General features: G+C 41.5%; 1 protein-coding gene across 1 annotated transcript in view; it reads right to left on the reverse strand.

Moving 5' to 3' along the window:
* Positions 1–16,703: 16,703 nt before the first annotated feature.
* trrap (transformation/transcription domain-associated protein) overlaps positions 16,704–25,130 on the reverse strand; it is a 63,544-nt gene continuing 55,117 nt past the window's right edge. The window contains exons 65-70 of the mRNA XM_030773537.1: positions 22,514–22,739; positions 22,062–22,279; positions 20,499–20,683; positions 19,500–19,703; positions 17,602–17,796; positions 16,704–17,051 (exon numbers count right to left, since the gene is read on the reverse strand). Coding sequence (XP_030629397.1) covers positions 16,767–17,051; positions 17,602–17,796; positions 19,500–19,703; positions 20,499–20,683; positions 22,062–22,279; positions 22,514–22,739 — 1,313 coding nt within the window. The 3' untranslated portion in view covers positions 16,704–16,766. The remainder of the gene's footprint in view (positions 17,052–17,601; positions 17,797–19,499; positions 19,704–20,498; positions 20,684–22,061; positions 22,280–22,513; positions 22,740–25,130) is intronic.

The following is a 25,130-nucleotide window of genomic DNA, read 5'->3' on the forward strand; positions in this document are numbered from 1 at the left end:
CATGATAGATGAATATGAAAGCTTTTTTTTTTAATATAATAAGAATATCAGTACTGTAAATCATCTTATTTTATACAGCAAAAGGACATAGATTCACAAAGAGCTTCACATGTCCATGAAAGACAAGCTCCACGCTTTGTTCAAGAACGGGGGAGTACTGCAGTCAGTGGATTCATTTCATATGTAAAACTACTTCAAGAAGACAATCACTCAACCACTTTTTTTTTTTTTATCTCAGTTCTTCTTTTTTTTCTTCTTCTTCATCTTTTTATGATGTTTTCAATGAGTCTGATGGAAGTTCAAGGGCAAAAAAAAATGAGTTGGAGAGAAATGAAGCCCCTTTGTGCCTGCTCTTTAAACATTTACCTGTGTCTGTTGGTGGTTCTGCAGAGAAAGGGCTGTTTGATTCCATTCCACTTTCATTACAGCTGTAGTTAATGGTTGTGTCACAGTCTATTAGCTACATTCATCTTTACCGTGATATACAACAAGACATCTCCGCACGGAACAAAGACAAATGACTCAGACTCAAGGCAGCAACATTACAATTCAAACATTATTTTCTGTGTGTGTGTGGGGAGGAACTCCCAACTGCTCCCTCAGTGCGAACGCTAGCACCGTAGCCTTCATGTCTGTAATGGCACGGGGAAAAATGCTTTTCTTTTCTTTTTCTTTTCTTTTTTTTTTTTTATAGCAATTTAAACAACTCAATTATCTCCAGCACCACCGACCATGATCGCAACATTACCGTGAGCATATTCAATTTAAAAACATAATATTATTATTGAAGGGCCAAGAATAAATCCTGACAGCTCAAATGTTGCTTTGCCTCATTATGTTTTTTTTTTCTTTTTTCTTTCACTCCAATCCCCTGGTTTGTTCCTCCAAGTCCTCAAATATTCCACTCTAAGGGGCTCCTGTGGTGTCGTAGGTCCGCGCTTGCCAGCATTAATCTATTTAAAAATGCTTTTAAGGGCTCCATCACCGCTATATTCTTTCACAATTTATGAGGTCCTGATCAATAAACAATGGAGCATCTACATGAGAAATGGTAATAGAAAATCCATAGGGAGTTGACATCAAACAGTAATGCTGAGACGATCCTTTTTCTATGAAACGGATACCACTCAAGTGGCTTTTATGCCTTCATTTCATAATATAATGTTCCCGACCGACATGAAAGCCAATATTTGGAGTGAAGAGCGTGGTCTTTTTCGGTTTATGCGAAACACAAATACAAACAAATTAGCCAGTGCTCTGAGCACAGCGTGAGGTAGACCAGTCACTTCATCACCTCCAAAGCTACAGTGCATTGAAAATTACTTTGTCACTTAAATATTAATGAAGACAAGTGTGCAAGCACTTTTTGATCGCATTTAATTAATATTTATTCTCTGTCAGCCCCTATTACAGACTGTATTAAGTTGTATCCTGTTCTGATTAGCGTCTGACCTCGGCAGAAGCTTCCGTTAAATCTCTCTGTCATTTTGGACCGAACAAAAATCATCGTTATAGATAGGCCAATTTATTATAGACTTCATTTGATGTAGCACACCATTCAACTACTGTTCTTAAGCATTCTGCCGTGTAAAATATATGTATTATGGAACAGATGCGTGGTTAGAACTGTTATAAATTCTTAATACAACGCTTTGCAATTTTAATTGCACAATGTGTGAATGTACAAGGCGACTCTTCTGATACCCTCTCTATCTGAGGTTTAATATATTCAGTCATCACTACAGGGAATCATTTTGTCATGTGATTCCCTCTCTCTGACTTTTCTGTGATCTCACAGGTTCATGTAACCGTATAACCTGTTAGGAAATGCTTTCGAATACATAAATTTGATCAAATAATTTGATCTGTTCAACTTCTTTTACAATTGAGAGTGGAATCCCAGGAGACAGCAAAACACAGAAGACGGCACAGTTCCCTTATGAATGTAACTGTCAAAGCCTGCACCTCGTTTTGGACTTTTGTTTTGATATGTCTTGTGCTCCTGTTCTGTGTCTGTCTGTCTCCGCCCTGATGTCTGTCTCCGCCCTGATCCTGTTTATTCTATTTATTAACCTCGTTTCACCCTTGTTAATTTGCACCAATCATGTTTCTCCAGTTAAGTTCTCCTCTTGTATTCAAGCCCTTGTGTTTGACTTGTCTATCATTGTTTGTTTTCATTTGAAGACACTGTTTGGTGCACCATTTGTATCCAGTTTTGTTTGCACCTGTTTATTTATCTACTTTTGTAAGTAAAGTCCTCCTTTTTTTGTTACCACTGTCACTGTGTCTTGCGCTTGGGGCCAGCTCCACTGCATGCCTCACAGTAACAAGTTAATTGTAACTCTTGCTAATGGCAGGGTAATACGCTATGACCTTATTACCTTATTGTGGAAACAGGTGTTTTTTTTTTTGGTTTTTTTTTTACTATTCCTATTTAAAAGAAAAAACGTGATCATTGTCTAATGACCCATATACTTGCCATTACACCACATTTGCTTTTGGCAGGTCGGCAGTGTGTAACTGAGCATATTGGCCTTGTCGACACCAGGGAAATGACAGAGTGAGTGCCTATTGGCAAACTGTACACCAAGAGTTTACTATGTGCTGTGGGACACAGATGGTCCGGATGTGTTTTGGCGTCCCTCTCAGACACCAGAGGCAGGCAGGCATAATACTTGTCTTGGACAACTGTTATAATGGTTATGATGTACACAAACCACTGTGGAAAACCGCAGTGAGACAATAAAGAAAGACCTTAATGCAAGAATTGCACTTTCCATTTGTAAATGAATTGAAATTGGTTTAAGATTGTCTGGAGTAAGAGTGCTATACAGCTGAAAAGAAAAAAAATCAGTTGAATAAGTTCAGTGAATTGCTTGTTTTGTCTGAGTTACCTTTCTCTTATCTGTCCACACTGGTGCTTTTGTGAGGATTCAGTCCCAGCTAAGTTTCAGTCAGATTGTCATCCCTGTCAGTGATAAGCCAGGAAAGATCGGTCTTTCATTCCGGTTCCTCATCCTGTGTGATTCCCACCTCTATCTAGAGCAGTAAGCCGGTCTCAGATGGTGGAGCGATCAGAGCTTGTGTTCTTTTTCTGTATAAGAGCAGGTGGCACTGTACTATATTCATCAATACACTCCCTGATTCACTGAGTAGATTCATTGTTTAGTCAATGACTTTTTTGAGGCTTCAGCTAAAAGCAAAAGCAGACTAGAATCAGGTAGCAGTCCTCTCAGATTACACGTATGTGTATTGTTTATAACCCTTATGTGCAATATGTAAAAACGGTTTGTCATCATGTCATGAGTTATTTACACTTCTATCCATTAATTGAGATGTATGACAGATGTGTGGGGTTTTTTTTCACTTATTTGTCCATGTAACATGCTATTTACTTGGATGTAAATTTGACAGCCAATTATACTGCAGTAATCTTACTGTTTCTGATCTTGAATGTTTTATTAAACACATCCATAAAGACTTTCATCTTTTTGTAACTTTTGAATAATTGCTTATGGCTGAGTGTTTTAATTAGTGCTCTGGGCACTCCTCTGGCTCAATGTAATTTGACTGTTGTTCTTAACCCATGTTCATTACTTCATTAAGCCTGTTTCTTTGAGGCCTAGAGGGCTAACACTAACTCATTTGAAAATATCTCAAACATGTATAAAAAAAATATTGCCGCAAATTTCCAGCGCTCCTCATAGTCAAGGTCAACGTGAGACTCAGTGGATCAAGTCTTCCAGAAGTCACTTTTCAGAAGTATCTTATTACATACGGAACATCTCCCCCCTCCGTACCAAGGTTCCCAAGTCTTGCTCCCGGAATTCGAGAACCACGCATGTTTTAGATCTGTCCCTGCTCTAATATACCTGATTAAACTCCTCAGTTAATAATCAAGCTCTTGATTAGATGAAACAGTTGCCATCGAAAGCAAGACGAGAGCTCAAATAGAGAGAGGTCTGAGTTTCCGGAAGCAGCACTGCGAGATGCCGTTTTAAATAATAACGGCGTGCGTTACAGTACTGCGTTATCATTACTTTCAACATGTTCTCATATGCTCTGAAATTTAAAAGAGAAAAGCTAACAGTCAGAGCTGTAAAATGTTTTACTGTGTGGGAGAGCTATATATATTTAAACACACTAAAATAAGAAAGGTGCCAGGAAATGAGGTAAAACCAAGTGAGAAAAATCACCGCAATAAGGCATAGAACACATCTTCTGTAATATATAAGCAGAGTGAAAGGTTAACAGAATCACTGCTGGAATTCTATTTTAGTTTCTTTACTCTCTCTCTGTTTAGAGAGGTGTGCATTTGTTTTTCATTGTCCTTTAAAAAAAAAAAAAAGCCAATTCATAGGAATGAGCATCAGTCCTGCCCAAACACAGGAATGGTGCCAAAGAGTGTAAAGTTCAAATACAGTGCCTAAGAAGTGGTGTATAGCAGGGAGTGTTCGTTGTACAACGGAGCGCCCTCTGGCCTCTCCTCAAATGATCAACAAATCTGGTTCAGAACCAAGTGAAGTGAGAGCTTGATGTTCCTGTGACATGCTATGACATGGCTCTTCCAAAGTTTTCACTTGTACTTTTTTTTTTTTTTTAATAAGACATGTATAAATTTAGAGTACAAACATGTCCAGTCTCGCCCACAACTTCAATATTTCAGCCTCTGTTTCTCATTTAGGTTCGTAAGAAATATGTCATGTATCAGTGACTCAACCCATGGGCCTTTAAAGAGAATGTGCATTTTTTTTAAAAAAAAAAAACCTCTTATTAAATGTAAAAAAAAAAAGAATAGAAAAGAAAGATCAGCTAAATTACAATGTACTTTCACGACACGTTTGATCATAAATCCATGAAGGTACAGAATATTCACATGGATCTAAATTACAGTTGAAAACGGTTAACAAAATGTCAACCGAGGCTGCAGAATGAGAGACTTCACACAGCGTATTGTTATGGACAGAATCAGTCAGAGTTCATTTTCGTGATTCCCTGTTCCTCACCTGAACTTGTCTCCTCCCTCATACTGACACACTGCTGTAGCACCTGTGTCTTGTAAATGGGGCAACGGAGGAAGCATCTGCTACAGTGATAATGAACAGTTAAACAACCAGTTTAAAAAAAAAAAATAAATAAAAAAACCCAAACTGCACAGTGGGCCATTTCTAGTTTGTTAATTGTGATCTCATGAAACATTACTCTGTGTAAAATTGAGAAGGGACTGGAAATTTCCCAGTGCCCGTGGACTGGTTTCACCTTTAAATGGAGGAGCACACCTCAAATGGGCCGAGTCCAATTATCTGGCACCCTTCCAGATCTGATCAGGTGAAACGCGTTAGCAAAAGAACCGGTGGATTGAAAACAACCTGGTGTATAATCTTAGACGTTATCTGAGCCATGCTGTAATGCGGAGCGTTACCTTAAAGCGGGTGCGCTTTGTAACGCGCACTGAATGCCAACAGATCCCTCACTGATTTTAGAAACGTAACCCCAGCAGATAATTTGATTTCCATGCTCAGATTCGTACAAAAATACTAACGTGGTAAACCCACAGAAGAATGTATACACAGACACACCCTGAAGAATAAACAATCACGCACACACACACACACACACACACGTACCCCTCTTAAATTATCTTAATTACTGAGGTGTGGGAACGGTAGTCATGTCAGTGAGACAGAGCAGAAATAGCACTACAGAAATGTCACGTCTTCCATAAACAGTTTCAGGTCATGTTTTCGAAAGCCGTGCGTATTATTTTTGTTTTTCCCCCCGATGAGATGACACAGCAGATCAGCCAGTTCTCATAAATGAGTTTATGAATGCTTCTGCAAGATTATTGTGCAGAGCTGCCAACTTAAGATACAAACGACTGTTTTGTGAGTTGTAATATCGGCACTATGGGCGAATAGACAGAACCTCTGTTGGATTCTTGTCATAAACAAGAACAGCAATTAGCTGAGGGGCAAAACAGTGTCATTTGGTTTAACTTAGTTACTATTTCCTTGGGTTCAGTTCAGGTTGTGTAAGTGCCATTAGGAGTAGGGGGGAGGGAGGGAGGGAGGGGGGGGGGGATTCATGTTTTTTATAATTCAAGGACAAGGCAAACCCTTTTTGTTTTCTGCTGGAGGAAAGAATTGATTCATTGACATTGACAGCTGTATTACTGTTTTTAATTATAGCTACAGTAGAGTCTCCAGGTGCTATCTACCAATCACACACACAGAGAATGAGGTTATTTGTTCTCCCATAACCTGACACCTTGATAAATTTGACAACTGTCCCCAATGTCAAGTGTTACTACAACCCCAGATAGATAAGAATGCCGGTGGGAATAATTATGTAGTACAGACACCTCAGGAGGAGCATACTGAGGTTTTTTTTTTTTATCATTATTTATATTACTGTTATGATTATTTTGCGGTTGTATTGTGTATATTAATAACTTATCCAACAATAAATGAATATAGCCTTTTTAGACATTCATATGGCAGTTGTAACGCATTCTTGTCTTGTTAACTGCTGGGAGGCACTGGGCTATGACACAGCCTTCAAACCATCATCTAGAGATTGAGTTTGGTCCTCAATCCTCATCATAATCCAGTATATTATAAATCCAGCGTGTAACTTACTCAGAGCAGTATGGAGTTCCGAGCCCTCTGGGAACCTGAGAAGCACATAACCAGCAAAAAATGGCCAGGTCATTCTGAAAGGTGGCAGATATATTCCCACAGCAAGAATAAATCTGTGTGCATTAAATCATGTTACACCGATATGACTTGGGGTTTTTTTTTTGTTTTTTTTTTGCTTTGAATAAGAGAAGGCAGAAACAGAATAACGGGCTAAGCAAGAAAGGTCTGCAATCAAGGACATGTACCAATGTCTGTTTCACAACCCTGAATTTTGCTCTGCAATAGATTTCTCCTTCATATGCATAGAAAGTGGGGGTAATTACCATATTTCCCATCTAATTTTCATATAAGTGTCCAAATTCAACATATCTGCAGAAACTAATCTAGATGGGGGGTTTTTTTTCTCCAGAGCAACATGAGGGGCAGTATTAATGAATACACGGGAACAAATATCCACTCCCTTTGCATGTTGTTAACTTGAGAGTAACCGATTAACTTTTACATGTATTTACAATGTCATCTCGCAGTTATTAGCTCAGCCTCACTGTAGCCAGAGCTCACAAAACGAAGTCTCGTATCTGCATGGCCCAGCCACCCCAACGTGTTTTCCAATCACCGAGTAAATTATGGGTCGTTGTCTCTATGGAAATCTGGATTGGCAAGGGTACAGTATGCATAGAGAAGGATACAGTAAGGATATTAGTGCATTAATCATCTAGCCGCATGCATTAACATAGCCTATTTCAGAATAAGTCCCTTTTTGAAGGCACCACGGACAATTGTAGCGAGGCGAGCAGTTCAGACTGAGTTTTAGACTGAGACTGATAACGTATAAAATGAGTCATTCACTCCCCGTTTTTCTTCAACAAGGTTCAAACAATAAACTTAAATACAGGACACGACCTTACTTTATTAGCTTGTGGAGATGTCTACATTTGAAACGTTACCAAAAATAGTGATAATTTGGAAAGACAAAATAAAAAAAAATGAAAAAATCTGGACAATTCTTGCTAAACGGGTAGCGCAAATGTGGAGAGATGAGGGGCTTATTAAAATTCTACTACATTAATGCAAAAACAGTAGCTCTGAAACACTGGGTGAAGCTATAGAGCCAGTGAAACAGGTAAAGTCATGCTCACATGGTTTGTGAATGGAGGGAGATGCTGATGAATGGCACGATGTCAGATTCTGGCCAGATGTGTGGGAACGCCTTGCTGTGTTTCCGTATGCCCCGCAAATGCCTCAGATGCATTTGCACTAGGTCCGTCTGGGAAGATCTCATCTTTGATGTGCATATGTACAAAGACTATTGGTGATCTTTAGACTATTTTTAAACTGCGTTTTTACATTACTGTCCTACATCATCTTAATATATTTAAAGACAGTGACTATCAAATCTTGACTAAATTAGAGAAGAGATTGCTGTTGGTAAAGGTAAAATTAAAATATGTCTTGAACTCTGATTGAATTGATAATCATGCACACGTGCAACCAATGATTAGGTCTTTATCCTTGTTTCATTTGCTGCTTTGGTTACGCAGTTGTACGAATATAAATACTCATACGAGTAATTGTTTATCCAGCAAATCTGCAAACAGGTTTGGGCTTGTAGAGTTTCACTCCTGTGCTCATCAAATCCAGTCACTTTCTCTTTTTTGTAGAGTTTTCTGACACCTCTCTTGATATTCATTGGCGGAGGGCTCGTTTCCAAGGTGCCTGGTGTCAAGGTGACTCTTTTCTTCTGGCAGCAAGAAGACGGTGTTCTGGCAAATCACTTACCACCAAGGTATCTCAAAATTATTCTGTATCTGTTTTACCAATTTTTTATTTTTTTTTAAAAAAAGCAACTGACGCAATGATATATCAGAGAATACATTTTTACGACTTTTTTTTTTTTTTCAGCGACCATTATCCATATCCCCGTACTGTTACGTTTAAGTCGTCATATCTCTGTTCTAAATGGATGGATGAAGTGGAGGAAAATAGGGCAAATAGATTTGCCCTTCCTTTTCCACCTGTGTGCTGGTTTGGCCCTGTATGAAATGAAAGCTGCAGTTTGATGGCTATCAGTGAGATGGAAAAGCGTTTCTCAGTTACGGCCCCTCAGAGGGTATTAGGAAATAAATTGTGTCTGTCATGTCAGTGGGAATAATATTAGTCATGACATTACATTAGTAGGCTGATGGGGGAAAATAGGACCAGACTTATATTACAATATAAAACATCAGGTATGGAAAAAAAAGAAGCAAAATAATCTTAAAATTCAATGTACGAGGGCTTTAATGATTCTGTTCTTGACTATTATCGTTGCATTAATGATTCCTATGACTAGACCTTACTGTGAATAGACCTGGTTTGAGAGACTTGTACTACTTTATACACTTTTCATCCAGATTGTACGTTAAATGCATGCTGACATGTAGTTTAATCTTTTTTTTTTTTGACAGTAATTGTTCCTATAGCATGGTTGCCAAGTCAGAGTTTGGGGTATCATCCCTCATAAGGTGCATTTTTCATGCGGACCATGCACAAAAAAAAACGTGCAGTGTTTCGGATAAAGCAATCCGGCGCAAAAACGGCAAACTGTGAAGATTCATTATGTAAAGCGGTTTGATTGTTTGGCTAATTTACATCGCACTACCTAACATGGCATTGTTCTTCTCTTGGTGCCATTAGTTCCCAAGCAAATGTGCCCGTTGCTGCAGAGTCTGACGGGTAGGATCACAGCTGCGTGATTGATGGTGAAAGAGACTTCAGCTATGACACAAACAGGATTCCCCCATTGTCTAAACTAGGTTTAGTTGGTTTTTCTACTGCTCCTTTTTTTTTCTCTTTTTCTCCTGGGAGAGACATTTCGCTCATTAGTTTGAGCACATTGTTTGTAATGGAATCTAATGGTTTATGCATACAGAGAGAACAGCAAGCGCACTTGTGATTTAGTATGATGTTTATTTTATGGAAATCAAACGGCAAGATAAAAAAAAAAGAGAGAGAGAGAGCTTTTGTTTTCAACAGACACTTTCAATACACACTCAATCGCATGCACACACGCATGTATGGTCACTCACACACACACACACACACACACACACAAACATACACACACATACATTTATGAATGTGTCTGTAGATTTTTCAACAACCTGAATCAACTGTAAGTGAAGGTAAGAGGGGGTTACTTGAATGGAGAAAACAGAATGGAAATACACAGCATCTTTAAGATCTGCTACGAGAGCTTTTTTACTGTTAAATGAATACGTAAATAAATAAAGTGTTCAAAGAACATTAATAAAGAGAAAGGTGGAAATCCAGGTTCTCTGATAGCCCATCAAATGCTGTAGTACACACATGCCAATAACATACGAAAACAACAACAACAACAACAACAGCAAAATACAAATCCATCAGTACAAAACAAGCAAATGGAGACAACACTGGAAGTCTGTGGAAATTTGTGATGCATGAAATCTGGTATTTCTACTGTGGAAATACTGGATATGTTGTGCAAACCTGTCCAGTATCTATGGGTTGTCAGTGGATTTCACAGTGGTTGTAAGATAGCCCTATCCCTAAGTTTAATGATCATTATAGGTAGTTAATATATATGGTGCAGGGAGAGTAATCATTAGGAACACAATCTAAAAAGCTTCTAGAACGGCCGGCTGGTTGAGAACACTCCGCTTCACCGATAGAGTGTGTTGACTGATGGGAGTCGTTTGACATCGCTGTGAATCGTTCTGTTGTTTAGCATAAAACATAAAAATAAATAAATAAAGACATAAAACAGTGTTTATTCACATCTAGCAAAAAGTGCCACTGGGCAAGCAAAGAAAGGCTGCAGAACACACACTTCAGCTCCCAGCTGACACAAAACATTCAACAGGGTAGATCTCAAAGAAACGATATAAGCGACAAAACATATTCAGCAGCAATGTAAACATACAAGTCTGTGATAATACGAGATTGCCGCGTTACCACCCCCCCACCCCCCTGCTACGTCCCGACTCGAAGTAGCTTGAATGAGTTCATGCATTTTGACTTCCACACTTCATAAAGTTCAAAGCCAGTTCACGCTATAAACTCTGGCCCCCGTCTGGATCGCCCCCCCTCCCCCCATCTGAATTCCGCAGTGATTGGCTCTGATCAGCTATCTTCCCCCGAGGGCTCAGACTCTGAGAGGCAGCCTAAAGAAGCCGTCTCCCTCCACTGGAGGTGGAAATGAGCCAGGCTTAAGATGCTCCTTCTGTCAAGCAAGTTCACAACGACGTTTGGGGAGGGGAGGGGAGGGGAGAGGAGGGGAGGGGGTGGTGAGGAGGCCCGAACCTCTAAAACCCAGGCTTTAAGGGTGAACAGAACTTACATTAAAATTCAGTTTAATATACACAGACGACGATAGAATGACTAGAGTAAGTATGGAGTATGGGGGGGGTGTTTTTTCTTTTAAATGTTTTATGTTATTGTGTTTGGAAACTTGGTTTGTGTGGACTGTCCAAAAAGTAATAAACTTACGGTCTGATGTTAACAACTGTATTGTTTTCCATTCCTAATTCAACAACTCAAGTTGAGGACTCAGCAAAACACATTTCTGCTTATTTGGGGCTGAATACATTACTGTCAGTCATAGCTATTTGATATATGACAACAGACAATGGTCTCGACAAGCTGGAATCAACCCAGCGAATCTTCAGTAGCATTGGAGAGTTTAGGTCAAAGTAAGTTGATTATCGCGTCCACGCTGCTGCATCAGCTTTTCTCCTGTCTGAACCGTTCGATGCAAGATAAACAAAAAGAGATGTGCTTTTAAATTAAAAAAAAAAAAAGAAAAAGAAAAGAATGAGATGGCTCAAACCATGGCGTCTTCACATCGTGCACTGATTACACTTTACGTGTCCATATGTGAAAATCGTTAACAGAGGAAAAATAACAGGTTTTAACATTGGCGCAGTTAAGGGGTTTGAAGTTTTAGGGTTCAGCGTACCGTGGAAGAACATGAACATCGTGTGTCGTTCTTCTCTCTCCCACACAACGTGGATTTCCCCACTTACCTCCATCTTTGCGGTGTTACGTCCGGACTTAAATCCCCTCATGGATGGTAAATGAATTGGTGTCTGGAGTCCTTTCAGGTGCTTTCTGCAGCCAATCCTCAACACACTCAGGCAGCTGTCAAGGTGAGACAGTTTTACATGGTGAAGCTCCAGTGCCCTTGTCCAATTTCACTTTGGAGTGAATCTGGGCTGAACATGCCAATCCTCATATTACCAAACAAATTAAATCAGCGGGCAGGGAGGAGAGGAGAGGAGAGGAGAGGAGAGAGATCCTGTCAAACACACCACGGCGTTCTCCTCTGTCTGTCAGGAGATCAGGACACCCTGGGAACAGAGTAGTTAATTGGTTTAGGATGTGAGGTGCCTCTGACAAGCCGTCTAAGACACCTAGATTGCCCAAAAGGAGCTAAACCGCTAAGTTCAGTTAATGATGTTAACGCGTAAGGCGAAATGTCACAGAATGAGCTCTTTTCTTAACCATACTTTAATTACCGCATGACGATACACTGACTGCTGCTGGCCCTTAAATAAAATAAATAAATAAAATAAAAAGACAAATTAAATCAGACCGTGTGCAATAGATAGCATATTAATGATGCTCAAGGTCTACGACTACTGGAACTGGAAAACCAGTAACACCAAACATTAGATTAGCCAAACAACATTGTGAGAGATGAGACCTCTGCTCTGTCGGTAATCTGATAACATACCCTCACTAATGGTCTAATAACAGCACATAGTGAGTAAATACACAATGTCATCACTCTTATTTCCTCCACAGATCTATTATTCAGGTCTAAAAGCAGGATGGCTACCACAAAACACAGTAAATATTAGTGTTGTCATTCTTACTGATGACCTGCTTTTTGGAAATAACATAAATTATTATAATGTTCTATGAAACAACAGACAGTTGCACTTAAAAATGAAATCCGCTCAAATATTTCATGATTTTCCAAAACAGTAACTGGTTTGAAGACTTTACTGAAAATGGACAGAAAGTCTTTTAAGCGACAGTCATTGTAATCTCATGAAAACTCAATTCACATGACTTGAAGTCAGTTTCAGCATGGTGATTTTTTTTTTTCTCTCTTTCCACCCCAGAATTAAGGGTCTTTAAATCATGTCTGATTCCTTCACGCGCCATTACTGAGATCCTTTTCATATGTTCATGCTACATGTCTAACATCATCTCTGTGAATGTGGTTTAATGACCTGAGACTCTGAAGGGAAAATTTCCATTAATGTGTCAGAAATTGGTAAGAAATCAGCCCATTTGCCTCGGAATGTTCTCCGGGCACATTAACAGCTGTCTTACCAAAAGCTGTTTTTTTATTTGTGCCAAATAGTGAATATGAATATGAGCTTCTGGGCACCAAGAATACTCTGGTTTTGAAAAATACATAAAGTGTTCTAAATTATAGGTACATTAGGTACATTTTTTTTTTAATTATCTTACTTTTTAAACATTTCATGTCAGTGTTTTGGAAGGGCCAAACAAATCCAGTCACATGTAGAAATTTCTGTGAGGTCACTGAGTACAACATTAACATTTTACAATGTTGGTGTTAAACCTAGTGTTGTTATTAGAGAGGTCAAAGGGTAATGTTTCATAAATCCATCGCGAGCATTGCTAAAATAAATCAAAAGGTTTAAAGGGTGCATATTGTTTAATTTCGCCTTTTAACTGTGCAAAATCTGGGTTTTGTAAATTGTGACGATCCATATGCAGTGTGCTAAAAATGACATTTTGAGTTTATGTATTTCTCCAGCCAACCATTCACTGAAAACATATTATGGTGAATGGTTCAGTGAGAAAGGTTCATCGCGCCTGCAAGGCATTTCTGATTCCGACACCGCAGGACTGAATCACTCACACTCTCAGAATTACACGGGTGCCTCCTTCAAATGACTTTTAGTTGTGACGCATCAAAGAATACATATCACCTTGGAAACTGCATACAGCATGATATACCAGTATACCGGCCGTGCAATATAAAGGTCTGTGCATTTATTGTTTTTGGTATTTTCATTTTCCAACACAAGATAAAGACGCATGTGGTTTCTATATATAGAATAGTACGTCACACCCCCTGTGAAAAACGGGAAAAAAAAAAGATGGAGAGACAAGGTCCCTGTTCAAGGTGTAGTGGAGTCGGATACAGGCAGCAGGATCAGATGCAATCCGTCGGTTCTGTGGACGGAGAAACAAAACGATGATACATCGCGTCTTTCCTTTGGGTTGGTGAAGACAAGACGGGGTTCCTTTTGACAAGATTTATTCTCATCTGCCTCTGTCACCTCTCAGCTGCTTCCTGCCTTTCATCAGTTTACAGGTGATACAAACAAAACAACTATCTGTAAACCCATCCGTCCATCAGCACCAGACTTTGGGTCAAATGCATCCCCCGTCTACTCTTACGAGCAGCGAGACACCGAACGGTGTTTGAATAAACAGATATTTTCAAAAAGTTACATCTAGCATGCACCTACTCCACCGCGAAGGATTAATCTCTTCGCTCCCAATTGAAATCTTCAGTTCGTATCGGCCCTCAGATCTTTCATTAATTCAAACACCTCTCAGTAATTCTGGATGAAAGACAGAAGGCGCAGGGCGGGGGGGGGGGGGGGGGGGGTGTCTTTTTGTTTTTTTCATTTTACCCCTCTTCTCCTGTTGATTTTCTTGGCACAGGGTGGTTGGGTTATTTTGTCCTCTATGCTTGTGCCAGTCAACACCCCCATGCCCCCCCCCCCGCCCCCCCCTATGGTCCCAGTAGAATTACATCAATCACCCAAGCTCTCATCCTCATGCTATCAGTCTAGACATCAGCAGACTGGGGCAGGAGACCTAAACCACAAACAAGACTGACACATCTCTCTCACACATCTCCCACACACCCACCGACCCCCCCCCCCACCCCTCCCCCGAGAGTTCCGTTTAGCATCTCTCTGAAAGCAAGACAATTCTGCCATATATCACGTAGAAAAAAAAAAGGAGGGGGGGGGTGAATTTTTTAAAGAAGAGTGAATAATCCGAACATAACTGTACAGCTCCGGATCCACACTACGCTGGAGTCTAATCTATTTTGAAGGCTGAGAAGAGATAAGAGCAAAAGAAAAAAAAAAAAAAAAGAGAGAGAATAAATATCTTGGTACAGAGGAAGGGTAGAGAGTGAGTGAGGAGTGGTGAAGAGGTGGGCAGAGTGAAGCAGTGGTTTATGGGACAGGAATCTGTGCTGACACCGAGCGTAGCTCAGGCCAGACAGCATCCGGTGTGATTTACTGACAGGGATTAATCAAACAGCGGGGGGGGGGGGGGGAGCCAAATTTTTAACCTCACCACAAACACAGCACCCATCCAGCTCTCCAGTTCAGCCACCCATCTCCACGCAGCAGCGGGGACGGCGGTCGCGGGGCCGATCAAGGTCACCCCCCAGCCCCCCCCCCCGTGGAAGTCCTTCAACATTCTTGCAACACTAAACCAGCTTGTGCTCCAACATCTTAAAACCATTTAGGTCACACGCGGCGAAGGCGGCTGACAGAGCGAAGCATGCCGCGTCGGACAGCAGGGGTTAAGTCGAGAATCACGGCCGACATTCAACATAGTCACACACCCGTTTTTAAGAAAAGAGCATTTTATTAAAACAAAATGCATATTTATATTGCAGAGGTAACAGTACTTTGGGTTTTCGCGATGTGCCGCACCTTTACAAAATACACGGCAGCGTGTATAAAAACACAGCTCGTTTCATTACGCCGTCATGTTGCCGAACAAAGGTCATTCGGTACGAGCCAGACACATCATACAGGGAATCAATGTTTTCAGAGTCTTCCCCCCCCCCCCCCCCCCTCTCTCTTTTTCATCAACCATTTCATCGTCCCTCCATTTTCTGTAGTTTGTGTTCATAAAACAAAACAAAAAAAAAAAAAAGTGAAATTGCACAGGGACTCTTTCCTGCTGATGAGCAGTAGTTTCTCTTCTCTGAGACAGAGGAGAGACTGTTTACAAGACAGCCTGAGGTGAACAACAGACCCAAGGTAAACTTTACCGAAGCCTTGGGCTCGCTAGAGCACGAACATTTCCTAGTACGTGGTGGAGGATTGCGGGGGGGCGGGAAGGGGGGGGTGTCACTGATTTAGATCAAACATTTCATGTGGATGAGACCCTTCAAAAACCTTTAGTTCCCTCGCAAACAAACAGTAGTACTGAGATGGGGAACAGAACTTTTTTTTTTTTTTTTTTAAATATTCATGGTAGTCTGAGATTTAAGTAAATTGGTAGAAAAATTACAACACAGAGAAAAGTAATAGATGAATGCAATTATTCACATGATGTAAAAAAATATCAGAATGTAAAAAAAAAACAAAAACAAAAAAAACCTAGATACTCATATTTTTAAATAATAATACAGATTATGAGGCTTATCTTATAACATTGCTGATCATATCGCTACCTGACAGTTCAAGTGAATCACATTGTCATAGCTTCCAGGAACAGGTTTTCTAAGGTAAACAAAGAGGAAAAAAATACTATAAAAAAGGGCGACACACCTTGTTTGTAATCTTTTTGACAATTTCAAGGCCTCCCTCCCACACATGACGCCAGAAAGGGAGAGGAGTCTATACACGTATCTTGTTTCAGTCTGGTTTTTTTGTGTTTGTTTGCTTTTCTTCATCAGTAACAATGCATGTCCTGACTGAAGGGAACGGCTGACGTCATTATAGGTTCTGACAATGGTATTCAAATCCAACTGTGTCACCCATTCAAAGACTGATCCCCTCTGGATAAACTCTTTAAAAAAAAAAAAAATCACTATATCAAAACTTATAAGACATATCTAACATAACAACACATTCAGGGTTTTTTTTTTTGTCGCTTACAGCTCAGAAATTATTACATCATCATTCCAGAATGTCTCCAAGTGTCACTCAAACCAGAATGTACCAGGTCCAAAGCCCTGACTCCTAACCACACATTCAGTAACACATTCAGTGACAGTGTCTCTCACTCTCTCTCTCTCTCTCTCTCTCAGAGATATCTCAGAGACCTATAAGGGGTTTTAATGGGCTTTCCCGTCCATCTCTATAACCAGGGGTGCCAAGCTGGATCCATGCGACAGAGGTTGTCGAGGCTGTTTGCGGCAGCCACTAAAGTGTTGACTTTGCTCTCTCCTCCTTCAAACTGGGCCAGATTATGCAGGCGGGTCATGATGGCGGTCACGGCCTTCTGGACCAGCGACACCAGCTGCTGGCTGTCCATGTTCTCGGGCTGGCCTGCCGGGGACAGAGGCATGGACGTGTCCTCCTGAGTCTTTTTATGCCAAGCGATGATCTCGTCCCTGAGAACAGCTTTCAGAATGCCATCCACCTGGGAGAACAGGACAAGGGACGGATGGAAAAAAAAAAAACAAACCAAAAAAAACCAAAACAGAACAGAAAAGTATTGAGTGTTAAACAGCTGAGGGACAAAAAAAACTATCTGCACATACTTGCTACAATGGCTTTACTTTTTGTCCTATCAAAAGTCAAACTATTGTATCTAAATGTTTTGTTTTGTTTTTTTTTTACTGCATGAGAGTGCTTATGACAGAAGTGGATGTTTTATGTAAGCCAGTGCATCAATGAATACCAAATGGATCTACAGTAAGGTTTGACAAACTCCAAGGCTGAAGGTAACGCTAAGATCTGCCTTCAACTTACAGTTACAAACGGACTTTTTTTTTGAGAGAGAGAGAGAGAGAGAGAGAAACTGGTGCATGCACTCTCCAGCCACTCAAAGACCACTGTTTGGTTGATACGAGAAACCCAGCAAGATTCCAGACCTTCAGGAACGAGTATAAAGAACCTTGATCTATACTTTCCAACTTCAAAGAACCGTTAGTGACCTAAATACATCATCGATGAGGGCTGTGACCTACCTTGAAGTTCGGCTGGGCGAAACAGCGAGCCACCGCAATCATGGAGGCCGTGAGAGGTCCAGACACGCCGATGGTGGTCAGAAACTCAGAGATGTTGGGTGTCAGTCGGAAGGGAACGGGCCGGTTTGCATCCAGATCCCCGGTGGCGTCGTTGATGTCGAATCGAAAGTAGGAGACGTTGAGCTTCCCCGTGTCCTGTTACACACGATAACAGTCTCAAATATAGTGCAACCTTAAAATGAAATGACTAAAGCAAAAAACCGCTGAAGCAACGATTAGAGATGAGATGATCATTTGTATTCAGCCCATTCGAACAACCTAACCTTAAAAATCATTCTATATATATGTAGGTATACAGTTCACCTTTCACCTGTTATATCTAACAGATAAATGTCGATAACACTAAGCAGAAGTTCTCATCTTCTTCAGAAAGTAAGGAAACTGAAAAATCTTTGGCGTGAGATGATGAACTCACAACATACTTTGAAGATCAGAGATGAGCAGCGAGAGCGTAATCTACAGGAGTGAGGGATACTGCAAACAGCGGACGACAAGTACTTAACCACAAAATGGAGACCTGTATTGATCTTCAAGCAGCTCCAAACAATCAACAGCTCAATGTGTGAATACACATAACTGAATTTGTCTCCTCATGTCCTACATATGAGATCTGCATACTTATTCAAGGAGAGTGGAAAGCATGAGAACTTTCCAGAAAAAAAAAAAAAAAAAGGGTAATTCGTTTCTTTTTGATCAAGCGTTTCTCCCAGATCCCCGGAGACTAATACAAGCTCCGAATGGTTTGGATTCAATTAACACCATTGTTGTTAACGACCTCTCCTTGATGAACACACAAACTAACTACGCAGCAGTAGCAGCAGCAGTCTGTGAGTTTCAAAATGAGTATGAGGTTACCAAACAGGTACCAAGTCCTACTTCCTGCGCAAGTCAATATCCAAGCACAAAATTTATAAAGAAACCACCCAGCAGGGAATGCTCATGGGAATAATGTGTGTTTGTGTGTGCGTGTGTGTGTGTGTGCGTGGTGCGTGTGCATGCGAGAGAGAGAGAGAGAGCGAGCTAGTCCTCGCTGCCTCTCCCTGTAATCTCCCTGTGCCTAATGAGTTCTCTAGAGTGGAACAGGCAGAGACGGGGGACTTAATACACCCGTTTAGCTGCCCACTCCTCTGCCTGTCAGAAACGCTAGATTAGGATCCGAGGATAGGGCGACTGTTTGACAATCATTTCTAATAAAGACCTTCAAATGCTGTCCATGCTCCCAAATCAACTGAAACTGCTCCTTTGCGGGGAACTGGGGTAATGATAGAGAGGCAATCATCTACACCCTGGCTTTCGCTTTTTTTTTTTTTTTTTTTAATTGAATCAAGGACGACAGCTGGAGAGTGACCAGATAATCACGCCATCAAAAAAACTGTTCTCCTCGGCGCCGGCACTGAACTGACGGCATATCACGTGTCAAAAGCATGAGGGAGTGTAGAATTTCATGATTTACTGCATAACGACTCAACCCGCGTCTGGGAATACTGACTTATTGAATTCACCCTATATGACAGAAACTCTCTACTGTCTGCTCAAGTCAAATGATTGAGGTCGTCATAAAGCAAGAAGTGATATGAAGTTCGGTTAATTTGTTTTGGTGCAATTTTCTTCCGAGCTTACAGAGAAAAAAAAAAAAACCTTATTTCATACATGGCAATCCATTAAAGCGTGTGTCAGAAGAGCCTATGAAATCAAGCTAAATTGTTACATTCGTACGTGACTCGTTAGAAGAAGAAGCAGAAATCTCTTTGAGTGAGTGTGAGACACTGCATGCAAAGGGAACAGAAGGACTCTAGAGGTGGGGGTGGGGGTGGGGGCCGTAGACCGGGGGCGGTTACCTGGGCGATCTGGAGCATCTCTGGGTTGAGGCGGTTGAGGTGAAGCATGAACTCGGCCAGGCCGATGAGAGCCAGTTGAATGGTGAACATTTTACGGAAGGTCCAGTAGTCTGTGGCGTTAGGGAAGGTGTGGAGCGCCCATTCCTTCAACATGCTACGAGGAACCATGTTCCCCTGAACTTCCTTAAGAATGTCTCGTAGTACCTACACACACACACACACACACACACACACATACACAAATGAAGATTGAAGAAAGCAAAGGATACTTATTACCTCATGCCTGGGCAAGAGTGCACAGCAAACTAATTGATCATTTTCTTTGGTGTTTAAGTAGGCCAGAGTAGTGGAACGGCTGAGTGGCCATGCCAGGAGGTATCCATGCTACAGTAGGTATTTCACTCAACAGTTTACAGCATTTGGCAATTCATCTACATAAACGCTAAATTTTCCCTTCTGTGAAATGAACATTACTGGAGGCAATATGTGTGAAAACATTTAAAAAAAAAAAATGTTGATTTTTAGAAAATGACCAGCAGGCTATCCCACAGATTAACAGAAGAGTTAAAAAAAAAACCCAAACAAAACATGAGGCAATTTAAGCTTTTAAATAAACACATGCTTTCTGTATGGAAAAATGAAAAGCACTGGGAGATAGATGAGCACGTTTAAAAAAAAACAAACAAACAAAAAAAAAACAAAAAACAAAAAAAAAAAAAAAACACAAACCATACCAATATATATCCTGAAACCATCCAAAATTCAAATCATAATAAAAGAGGATTTTGGGTGTAATGCCCTGCTTTATGTTCAATTACAGACAGACACACACACACACACACACAAAAAACCCTACACACATAATTGCTGACAGATAATTTTGTATCTCCATTTAGAAGCATTAAATGATTGCACCTAAATCCTCTTTGTGCAGGAGCACTGCCTCTTACGTGATGGCTGATCTGACAGAATGGTGAGAGCTGATTGGATGTAATGTACCTGATGGCTGGCCTGCGTTCCTCTGGCTTGCACTGTAGCTAGTCGGTCGTAATAGCGGGAGATGGGGTTGTCGTGTTCAATGCCCTTCTTAGCGCAGCGCTGTTTGTAGATCTCCACCAGAGACAAGGACGAGGGGTTGTCCTCCACCAGTCGCATCTGAGGAGACACGGCCACGACTCTGGGGACTGGAGAGAAAGACGACCCATTACAACACCATCACCGAGTCAGGAAACGCGTTACGAAATACACAATTGTCGACATTTATTAAACCTCCCCCCCCCGCCCCGGTACAAAATATTTCGCAGGAAGATGCTGATACGACCAGAGTGCGTTTGTGGCGAATGTTCAGTCCACTGACGTCAGCCAACAGTGTCTGCACTCAATATATTCCAGTAAACAGCTGGGATCTATGATAAGCACTATATTCTCAATATGATTAGTTACAGACTTAGCTTCAAAACACACAGTAACTTAAGATAAAAAAAAAAAAAAAAAAGGTCAACCTGAAATATGGCCTTATCCACACCAAAGGTCTTTAACCATTTTTACAGACTTGCAACTGTCAATAAAACATTTCATTTTAAGAGTGAGCGAAGTGAGACCGGCGAATTCCCCGGTCGCATCTTTTTTTTTTTTTTAAACAAAGCAATCTGCGGTTGAACCAGCCAGAGCACAAACACCTGTGTATGGAACCCTCTGGTGTATGGAGAGAAATGCGACTCACACAGGACAGCAAATATTACTCTCTGGCATATTTAACAGAAAAATACTCTGAATAAAGAGAGTTATTAATCTATAAAAGTCCAAAGTCTTGCATCATAACTCAGACAACTGGAAACTAGCGGCTAGACGCTGTTATGAGGAAGGGAGACCAAAAATCACCCAAAAGCCGTCTGCGGTAAACAAAGGAGCCGAGCGGAACAAAGGCTGCATTCTTGTAGCCCAACACTTCCACGCCGACTAGCTCCCGACCTCTGACCCGCGCGTATTATATGACAAACACGCCTACCACGAGAAGAACAATTCGGGATTTCATTCCGGCTATCTCCGTTTGGAGAATACCTGCCTCATTTTTATTCGTTTTGGCCCATTTATCCGAAAGGTTGAGATTTCGTAGGCTCGTTTTCCCCATCTTTTCCCCCCCGTCCGCGATAGCGCGCGAGCCACGGCAGCCGCGGCTGGCAGCTCCTAACCTCAATTTACCTTCTCTCTCCTTCCCTTCTTCTCCATCTTTTCCCAATCTCTCTGAGAGCAACTAGGCCATTTAGATCGGCAATGAACAAGGGCTTAGGGTGCAAACTATACAGCCTCTAAAATTGAGACTGAAAAGTGGATTGAATTTTTTGTTCAGGGCTAGTACCGAATATGTCACCGCTGCCACACTCGAATCTCTAAAAGTTTCACACCAAGTTTAACGCGAGTTCAGCTGATGTCGCAATTTTCAAATATCCGATTAAATGTAATTTAGCATTAGATGTATAACGATCACGTTTTTTCTTTTTTTTCTCTTTTTTTTTTAATTCCTCCCCAGACAGGCTAAAGCTGTTGGAGCAGTAATGGTACCTGTGAAGAAGAGATGCCTCTTGGTTGTCTCCTTTCTTTTCTCCAGACAGGGGTTGAGAAGGCGTAACAGCTGTAGCACACGCTCCTCCCTGCGCGACTCTGTCAGACAGGCGTCATTCATCACCAGGTATGGGTAAATCTTCCCGTTGTGCCCGCGGATGTACAGGCGGCGCGCTGCCGTGTTGTGCTTCTGAACAATCTCCACCCTGGGCATGAACCTGGAGGAGTCGGAAAAGCACGCAACGCTTTAATTATGTAAACACACCAGGAGTCACGTAGGAGCTGTTAGATTCAGTGTAGGAGTCTAGTAAACAGCAATACAACATGCATCTATAATCGCAATATAATTATGTTGAATATTTCTCAGATGAAGTGCGTGTGTGTGTGTGTGTGTGTGGTGGGGGAGGGGGGTTACGAGGTGTGTGGTGTGTGTGTGTGTCTGTATGCCTTACCTGGCAATTTTGATGTAGTAATGTGTGGGTTTGGGCATGAGGAACTCTCCTGGGATCTCCACCTCAGCCGTCTGGGCGGAAAAGTTGCTGAGGAAACGACATTTCTCTTCGATCAGGAAGAACTTGGGGAGCTGTTTTGTCTTGGCCTCCAGGATCTTAATCCATTTCTTCAGCTTCGAGATCAGGTTGTGCAACTTCATAGACCCAGGAACACTGAAGTCAAAGTCTAAGAGAAACACACACACACACGTATGTTATCTCAGGATCGGAACAAAGTGGTACTGTGCAGTAATTCCTTCCAGGTTCCAGTTGTGATGAGAAGGTAGTGATAACAGATAACATCAAACAGCACACAGAGAGTGGAGGGAATTAAAAAAGAGAGAGAGAGAGAGAGAGAGAGAGAGAGAGAGAAAGAATTAAAGACCAAATTCAACTTCTAAATGACATTGTGCATTAAAAGGAGAGAATGGCAGCACAAAAGGTGAGAGTTGAATGCGCGCCATGTTCCCAATTTTAGAGACCGCCTCAGGGCATAACATCTTTATCAAATAGGCTAAAACCTGTTCCACTTTTACAAATTCCATTGTGCTGCTGTAATAAAACCATAAAACACTGTCGGAGGAAAAAAAGAAAAGAAAAAATTTAAAAAAAAAAAAAAAAAGGCTCTGCCATTTCATTTTTTGGTCATCGTTCCTGAGAAAGCCCTAAAGAACATCAACTTCTCACCTTCTGGGCTTCAAGATCCTCAACCCCCACCCCCACCCCAACCAACCCCTCCCCCAATCCCGTCCCTGTCCTCGTCCCGCACCCTCCCCTCCCCTTCTGATTTTCTGGCCTTAAATATCTGGTTGAAGAGGCAGTAATTCAGATGCATGGCACATTGAGCTTCCAGTCATGGCTGGGTTAAGCCTTCTGAAAGCCAGCTTCCACGCATGCTGATGGACCACTTAAACCACTCTTCGTGCCTGTATGGCGCTAAGTAATAATGTCAATGCTCTGTGTGACATTTTGATTAGGGAAGAATTGCTTCGAGCAAAGTTGATCCATCCCGTTTTTCCATCCGATGAATTAGATCACGTCTCAAGAAAGGAAAAAAAAAAAAAAAAAATCAGACGTACTTTAAAGATCTCTACAGGACTATTTTGTGTATGTAATGAAGGCTTCGCTTTATGAAAACGTTTATGGACCGAGATTGTATAGTAAATGACGGCTATGACTTAATCTAGTTAAGATGGCGCTTTGAGATTACTGGGCTGCAAAAAGTGAGACTCTCCAGATAATGGAACACAGACTGTCATTTTACAAGAGTACAAGAAGCTTCAGGATAAAGTGAGCGGCTATGAGCTCCGTGTTGTTAAGTTTCTGTCTATAAGGTGAAAGAGTGCAGAAGGAGCTATTTCAGCTACACGTCTGACCTCAGATCAGCTCGTCTCACAGGGGGATTTGAGTTCCAGAGTGCCCTGGAAAACAAACTCCCTGCTCTATGACCTGTGAGCGCAAGAAGCGAAGGCGGAAGTTTTCTCCACCTAATAATGCCAAGATAGTGGAGGTAGCCAAGCACTAAAAATACACTACCCCCACCTCGCAATCTCCCAGTACACCAGTTCTCAAGTGAGTTCTCTACTTTAAATTCCATCACCAAAAATGCCTGAGTGAACACAGCCTGGCCCTCTGTGACCAGCGAGAGGGGCCCCAAACTACCGCACGGATCAGCCAAAGAACGATTTTACGCGACTGCAGAAGAGAAACAAGGTATGGGGACGTTAAGGGCTTCACGAGTAACACGCTCTTTCGCAGTGGACAAATCTGCCCCTGCCCAGTTTACCCTTTTAAGTTAATACGTGTAAACATTCAACCATTTAAAATAATTCATTTGAATTCTTAACAGCGACTGACACCCGGAGATTGCAAAGCTTAGCAGATTGAACACAAAAAAAGAGGGAGATAATTCATAAGAAACACACGGGCAAGAAAAAAAAAAAAAATTAATAATAATTTCATACACAACACAAGGGCGCACTTCCATATCCTAAAACAATAAGACATGCAAATGGTGTGGCTGTAATTGGATTAGAATGGTTTTGCCTGCCAAGTGATGTGTGTGAGTATGTGTATTTGTGTGAGTAAGCTGATATTTTCCAGCCTACATCTCATCTGTGAGCAGCCCAAAAGGGCACGCTTTGAAGGGGGGGAAGAGAGAGAGAGAGAGAAAGAGAGAGAGAGAGAGAGAGGGAGAGAGGAAAAAGAGAGTTCTTGTGGCGGCTTGCTCTGCTGTTTTACCGCTGGAGTTCCTTTTAAGCAGGAAACAGGAGGGTGGTGCCAGGCAGCCACACTGGGTTTGGGGGCGCTGGCAATGCCTCACTGCCCAGAGACAGCTGGCATCGCCACAGCTGTTATTCGCCTCTGCCTCTCCTTCCCCGAGGGCCAAAGCAAAACAGTCCTCACACGGAACTCTGGATTAGCACACAGACGGTCCACCATAACGGGAAAAGGCAAAGTTAAAAAGACGCTGTGAGCTCTGAGCCGGGCTAGCTGGTCGTAGGTGGACAGGAGAAATGTATGTAAATATATACCAAGCATTCCACATGGGAACGCGGCCAAACGGAGTGGGAGTGTG

This window comes from Chanos chanos, chromosome 5 (assembly GCF_902362185.1).
Source record: "Chanos chanos chromosome 5, fChaCha1.1, whole genome shotgun sequence".
In the NCBI taxonomy this organism is placed as follows: Eukaryota; Metazoa; Chordata; class Actinopteri; order Gonorynchiformes; family Chanidae; genus Chanos; species Chanos chanos.